Raw genomic sequence first — 7760 nt, 5'->3', positions numbered from 1 at the left:
AAGGCCGATCATTCAAGAAGATCAACCAGGTTAAAGACTATAGTTTATTTTGAAAGCATCAAAATATTATGTATTATAGATTGCACTCACTTTTCACAAAATTAATATAAATACAAAGTTTAAGTTCCACGAAATAAATTTCTCTTGAAATCTCATGTGAACAGTTGTTATACTAAATAGTTGTCTCTTTGGCGTGAAAACTATCATTTATTTATTTTTTATTAGCGTGATTAACACAAGATGGCAATAATGTTTTTGGTTAATATAATTTATTTAATAACATTTTTATTTTTGCCTAGTCAATTTTTTTAAAGATTCCATTAGACAATTTCACTAACTCGAAGACTTAAAATCATTTTTTGAACATAAAAGACTAAAATTATGGATTTTAACCCCTCAACAACCCAATAAAAATTAAAACTCAATTTTTTTTAGGATTCCATTAGTCAATTTCACTTGCTGAAGACACAGAATTATTTTTTAAGCATAAAAGACTAAGATTATGGATTTTAACTCAACAACCAACTAAAAATTAAACTCAAATTTTATGCCTTTTTTTTCTGTAAAAAAAATGCTTTGTTTTATTCATCAAACTTTAGGAATAAGAAATGTAATTTTTATTTTAAAAAATATAATTCTTCAATAATTGAATTTAAAATGAAAATACTAGTTTATTTCAATAATTGAATTTAAAATTAAAATACTAGTTTATTTCAATTTTAAGTGAGCATATTATAGTAAAAGAATCTATCATTTTCAAATTAGTTAAAATGAGAAAAATCTATGAAATTTTACTTCAAAACATACTAAATTAAAATATCAAGCTGTTAAAAAATAAGTGAAATAAAATTATAATTTAATTTAATTTTAATCAAATCTCTATTACAAAATAATAAAAAAAAACACTCTTCTAAAATTTGTAATTGATTTGAGTTGAATTTGAATTATAAATTACTAAACTAATGTCAGTAAAATAAATAATATTTAATATTAGATTAGTAATATTAAAAAAGTACTTAATTTACAAAATTAAGTTTAATACGACAAAAAATATATACGGATGATATTCAGTTTGATCTTAGTTATGTACAAATTAAATATATATTCCATTTTTCACTGTCATTTAAAAAAAAAAATGTTTACATTGGTATTTTTTTCACATATTTAAGTTAGTCGATTTAAAATAATAAAAATATAAGAAACACAATCTTAATTTGAAGTTTAATTATGTTTAAAAAATATACCAATTAGTTTATTTAAAACTAAATTATATTAACGTAATTAATATGAAAATTTCAAACTAATCTAAAATCTAATCAGTTATTAAATGTAAGAAAATAGTTCACAAACTCAATATTTATATATCTACATTCTATTTCGAGATTCCCTAAGCCAGCATTCTAAATACAGGTTTCTTAAACTCAGTCTTCCTAAATCTATACTCCATACACAATTTTCTTAAACTCAAATTACCTAAACCTCAACTTTAAGATTTCAAATATGCGCGCTAAACACCTCTGAGATTATCAAGATTTTGGGATGTTTGGTCCATTTTTCAACAGCTAAATTGTTAGAAAGTTTGAAAACAAAAATATGGAATAAATAAAAGGCAATCAGAATATATGAAATACTAAAGATTAAAATGATCAATATAAAAGATGTGTGGGAGAAATCCAAAACATAAACTCTCCTTATTGTATTTGACTATTTATTGTTTTGATGAGTCTTAAAATGAAGCTTTATTTTGGGATTTTATGAGATCTTGGCATAAATAGGAAAAAAAATCGAGAATATCAACATGGAGAGAGAGAGTATCTGTATATTTTATTTTAAAATTAGTAATTCTCGAACCCAAGATAACTTTAAATAAATTGATCACTATACTGATGTAATAAACATTTTAAAACATTTTTTAAGTTAAGAGTATTAATGTAACTTTATGAGAGTTCAATGATACTTTTTTAAACCGAATATCAACAATTTCCTTCCCTATAGATAATGAAAATGATATTTTTGAACTTTTTTAAAGTTTAAAGTATTATTGAATTTTTTGAAAATTCAAAGATATTTTTGAAATAAAGTACTAATAATTTCTATAAAAAAAACGGTTAGGGTTTTTTTTTAAAAAAAATTATTTAAAGATTAAGGTCAACTATTGTAACTTTCGAAAATTTAAGGATATTTTTACACAAAGTACAAAGTTGATAGATATTTTCTATAATTTAGCGTGTGAGTGATTAAATGGCATGTGAGAGACCAAATTGATTGTAATAATTAATGACTATGGAGAGTGTTTAAACGACATGTGTGGACTGACAACATAAGTATTATAGGCACGGTTGGATGACACTTTTTGGTTTTAATTTCTATATTTAGAAAATAAGTATATTTATTAAGAACCCTTCTTTTTTGTTTGTCTTTCTATTTTTAGAACCCACTGTATTAACCAATAGCCAGCCTTTGCTTTCAACAAACAAACAAATAGGTTTTCCATCTTTTCCTAATTATTATATTTCCATTGTGGCTTCGGTTTACAATTACTTAATTAAGATCTTAAAACCATATGTTCATAAATTAATTAAACCCAAGCTTTTAAAAATGCATTAAAAAAAAAAAAAAAAACTATATGAGCTAGCTAACGGTGAGTGACGATTGACATTTCTTCTTCCCAAAAATCGAATGCGTTTGTCAAGTCTAAATGTGCGCACTACGCTCACTTGTTGTGCTAAAAAAATTATAGAAATTAAAGTCACAAACTCTTTTCATTATTTGACAACTACAATCAAGTGAGTTTTTATTTTTGTTGTGGTTGGATTTGGACCTTATGAAATAAGCAAAAGGCTAGGGGAAAAAATTATGGAAAATAGGTTCAAGATGAAGCGGACTTGAGCTCAAATAAGTTAAGAGCCAATTAGTCATTGAGTTAATCCAAACTTGTTTATGACTAGGAGAAATTCATATCCTAATCCTCCTAGGACTATGACGATGAACACTAGGTCAATTCTCCTATAAATACATATTATAGCTTCAAATGGGGTAACTTGAACTTTTGAGTCTTCCATATTCTATAGTTCTACATCTCTGACCTTAGCATTAAAGCTATTTTTCTTTGTTTTGCAGGTACTCTCTTTCCCAAATTACAAATGTATTGTTGTTATCATGTGAAGATTATGTGTGTTTTCTACTATCTAATTTTTGGTATCAACAATTTTGATTATTATAATACAAAACAAAAGAGATAGGAAATCAAACATTGAGCATGGTTCTGCGACTAGACATTGGCTTATTTCTTGAGATCAAAGATTCAATTCTATGTTCATGTATGTTATACTACAAAACGGATAATACGAAATAGGCAAAGTAGTTAGAATCTAGCAATTCAAGTTAATATCAATGCGTTAAATTGTCAATCAACTCAAAAGCTTAAGTGGATAATTTACGGTAAGTTTTAGAATAATTGTTTAAATGATAAAATTATTGGAAATATTTTCAAATATAGTAAAATGTCACTATCTATCAGTGGTAGACAACGATAGACACTGATAGACATTGATAGATATATCTATCGTTGATAGACAATAAATTTTGCTATATTTATAAATAAGTTGATTCATTTTCACATTATTGTAAATTTTATTATATAGTTACCTCTTCCGAATTCAGATATAGTTAGATTGAAAATGGCCAAACGAATTGACAACCAAAATTAATTTCGTTTTCTTTTATTTAAAAAAATTAATTAAATAGCAAAATGAGGTCAAAGAGTTTAGGTACCAAAAAGTTACTTTGGTACAAAGTTGGGTTTTGATTCATGAGGTATATTGTGACCTTAATTTAATAACATATATATATGACATAATAAATCAAAAAGTAAAACAAGAGAGGGTAAAAAAATAATAATAAAAGGGAGATTTGAATTGATAGGGGGGGACATTATTTCATCACCCATGAAATGCCAAAATTCCATTGGGAATCGCTTTCCTGTCAATATTATAAAGGAGACACACACTCCATGTAATGGTGTCACTGCCAAAAGAAAGAAAAAAAAAAAAAAAAAAAAAAAAAAACTACTTAATTAATTAATTAAAAAGAAATTAAATTTTCCAATTGAGAGAAGACCCATTTGGCAATTTGAAAATGAGAAAGCCCCTTGTTTTGTAAAATCATAAACTTTTTTTTTTCTTTTCTTTTTATACATAGTGAGAGCTACCTATAAAGATTCCAATATATTTGCTCACACATAAATTCAGAACCCCCCATGGTTTTTCTTTTGTCACCCTCCTTGTAGTTCCTTTTCTCTAACCATGCATGTAGTAACATCCATGGCAGAGGCCGATAACAACGACGTTCCATTAGTGTTCGACGCGTCGATTCTACGACACCAACATAAAATTCCGAAGCAATTCATATGGCCAGACGAGGAGAAACCAGGCGGGCGGTGTCCAGAGCTAGAAGTCCCATTAATCGACTTGTCGGGATTTTTATCCGGCGACAAAGATTCGGCTGAAGAAGCCGTCCGACATGTCGGCGAGGCATGTGAGAAACATGGGTTTTTTCTAGTGGTGAACCATGGAGTTGACTCGAAATTGATAGCAGAAGCTCACAAATACATGAACGAATTCTTTGAATTGCCACTTAGTGAAAAACAAAGGGCTCAAAGGAAAGCTGGTGAGCACTGCGGTTATGCTAGTAGCTTTACTGGTCGTTTCTCTTCCAAATTGCCATGGAAAGAAACTCTTTCTTTTCGATTCTCCGCGGATGAGTCCATGAATAATCATGTTCTTCATTACCTCCGTACCAAGCTCGGTGACCAATTTGCCAACTTTGGGTACTTCTTTCTTTACTAATTACCATTTTCTTCCATCCATTGAAATGACCTTTCAAGTACTTTTTTTAATAGTTTTTCCGGTTAAACAGTAGGGTTTATCAGGAGTATTGTGAAGCAATGAGTGGACTATCTTTGGGAATAATGGAGCTACTGGGGAAAAGCCTTGGAGTAGAAGGAGATTATTTCAAGAACTTCTTCAAAGATAATGATTCAATAATGAGATTGAACTTTTATCCACCATGCCAGAAGCCTCATCTGACCTTAGGGACTGGCCCTCACTGTGACCCAACTTCTTTGACCATTCTTCACCAAGACCAAGTTGGTGGCTTACAAGTTTTTGTCGACAACCAATGGAGACTCATCGCCCCTAACTTTGATGCTTTTGTTGTCAATATTGGTGACACTTTCATGGTAATCAAACAAAACCCCCCTCATTAAAATACTCACCTTTTCTTTAACTTTTCATTTTCCAATTTTACCCCTAAAAACTTACTCTTTTTTTTTATTATTATTTGAAAAATGTTTTTTTTATCCTAATTTAAGTCATTTTCGTATTTTTTTAACATGATAAAAATAATTTTAATAATTTCAAAATCAATCACAAACATGCACTAATCTTTAACCACCACTAAAAGTTTGACATATTTGTTTTTCAAAAAGATTAGATTCTTCCTAATAAGAAATGGTCAACAAGAGATCACTAGTAACCAATTAAAAGAAAAAACATCAATAAATTAATCTACTTTTTGTAGTTGAAATACCTATATACTTTGACTTGATAAGTTGATATATAGTATTCAACGTAGAATAGAATTGCATAGTTATGGACCCACGGTGTAAGAAAGTTAATAAACAATAAAATGGATGTTTTATAATATCCTTAGACGAACTCGAACTCGAACTCTTGGGACCAAACAAGAAATACTAATAATGGTTGTTTTTCCAGGCACTATCAAATGGGAGATACAAGAGTTGCTTGCATAGAGCAGTGGTGAACAGCGAGACAACAAGGAAATCGTTAGCATTTTTTTTATGTCCAAGAAATGATAAAGTGGTAAAGCCACCAAAGGAGTTGGTGGACACTCAGAACCCACGAATATATCCAGATTTTACATGGTCCATGCTTCTCCAATTCACACAGAACAATTATAGAGCTGATATGAAAACACTTGAAGTTTTTTCAGCTTCTCTTCAACAACAAACATAAATTAATAATCAAAATTAATTAATTATTCACCTTCTTATTTCTTTCTTTATTTAGTACTTACTGGCTCTTTCTTTATGCTAAGAGAGGTTTTTTTCTTGTGGTGATGAGGAAAATCGAACGGACTCTTTTTTTTTTTTTTATTTCTCTCTATGGGAAAGACAAGGGAAAAGTTGGGGGAAAAGCCAGTTGCTTTTCTTTTGTTTTTGTTTTTTTCTTTTTTTTTTTTTTTTTNTCTATATAAATATATATTTTTTTAATGTGATTTTGGATCTTAGTAAGTAAACTTCTTAGCTTCTAGTGAAATGAACCCTTCCATTAAAAAAAAATATATTTCTAACTGTTTATCGGTGTATAGTTTTAGTCCCTGATAGTTTTTCGCTTTTCAATTTGGTCCCTATTCTTTCTTCAATTTCATCCTCTATGTATTGAGTTAATTTTTCTTTTCTCAACCTATTAAGTCTTTAGTTTGAATCTCTTTATCTCTATTGTACTAAAAAAGAAGGGATGGTTGAAATATAGCAATCATACTCAAAATATTAGTAAATATAACGTAATGTAAAAAAACAATTACAAACATGATAAAATTTAGATAGTTTATCAGTGATAAATCATATCGTTGATAATTGATAAGAGTCTATTAACGATAGAAATCTATTGTTGATAGACTTTGCTATATTCACAATTCGTTTAAAATATTGTTATATAGTTGGTTATTATTTTTAAAAATGCTACCTATTACAATTACCAAAATAGAATGACGACGTATTAATTAAATTAAGAAAATGGCCATTTCCAAGATTTTTTTTTCCTGACAAATAAATCTAACCAATAATTGTATAGGTACATCAATAATAATTTTTTAGGACATGATTGGGAGTGATTCTAAAATGTGTAAAATCTTCAAAATCACTTCCAAACATGTTCTTAAGGATTTAAAAATCAATTTTGGTGATATGAAAATTGCATTTATAAATGAAAAACTAAACATTAAATGTATTTAATAATTTCAAAATTACTCCAAACATGTCTTTAATGAAACGTATATCAATAATGTCTTAAGTATATTAGTGATATATTTTATCAATGATATAAAAATAATAAATGATTATATTTAAGTGATAAAGTTTATATTAGGAATATCAATAATATACTTTTATAAATGACCCAAAAATGGCATGTTTTTGGTATGCTTAAATTGATGTATATCAAATGACATTCTTTATATTAGGTATTATGAATAATATGTTTTATTACATACATGACATATATTAGTGGTATATTTTATCAATGATATATACAAAGTTGATAAATAAATGGTATACAATGTAAGAAATTGTTATATTTGTAAACCATTTGTTCTTATAACAAATTTGTTAGTATTACCATAAGCTTTGCTACCCATGAGTACTTTCCATTTTTTTTTAATCAGTCAGTATCAATTATTTGCACATAGCAACATTTTAGCAAATTACAGGGATATGCTAAATCACCAATTGACCCAAAAACTTATGTTAATGGATAAAAATAAATTTAATTATATATCATTACTCCTCTTCACTTGTGGGCCTAAAATATGAAAAAGATATAATAAGTGGAAATCAATATTAATTGGGAAGGAATAATATTGCAAGAGCTTGAACACAACTCCTCCCTATACCACCTACTTTGATACCTTCTTAAATCATTAATTGACCAAAAAGCTTAAGTTAATGGGTAGAGGTAAAT

The 7760-nt window shown here is 27.9% G+C and overlaps 1 protein-coding gene across 1 annotated transcript; it reads left to right on the top strand.

The window, feature by feature from the left end:
- Window positions 1–4192: 4192 nt before the first annotated feature.
- On the top strand, window positions 4193–6175 carry LOC120067953 (gibberellin 20 oxidase 1-like). Its single transcript, XM_039019602.1, has 3 exons — window positions 4193–4828; window positions 4918–5239; window positions 5775–6175. Exons 1-3 carry the CDS (start codon window positions 4305–4307, stop codon window positions 6033–6035), a joined length of 1107 nt encoding a protein of 368 aa, XP_038875530.1. The 5' UTR covers window positions 4193–4304; the 3' UTR covers window positions 6036–6175.
- The last annotated feature ends 1585 nt before the right edge of the window (window positions 6176–7760 follow it).

Source organism: Benincasa hispida, chromosome 12 (assembly GCF_009727055.1).
Source record: "Benincasa hispida cultivar B227 chromosome 12, ASM972705v1, whole genome shotgun sequence".
Taxonomy (NCBI): Eukaryota; Viridiplantae; Streptophyta; class Magnoliopsida; order Cucurbitales; family Cucurbitaceae; genus Benincasa; species Benincasa hispida.
This window is presented reverse-complemented; position numbering and strand designations above follow the sequence as displayed.

Coding starts and splice junctions, on each gene's coding strand:
- LOC120067953 (XM_039019602.1), top strand. CDS start 4,305: ATGCATGTAGTAACATCCATGGCAGAGGCCGATAACAACGACGTTCCA. Junction 4,829..4,917: donor GACCAATTTGCCAACTTTGG/GTACTTCTTTCT, acceptor CCGGTTAAACAG/TAGGGTTTATCAGGAGTATT. Junction 5,240..5,774: donor ATATTGGTGACACTTTCATG/GTAATCAAACAA, acceptor TTGTTTTTCCAG/GCACTATCAAATGGGAGATA.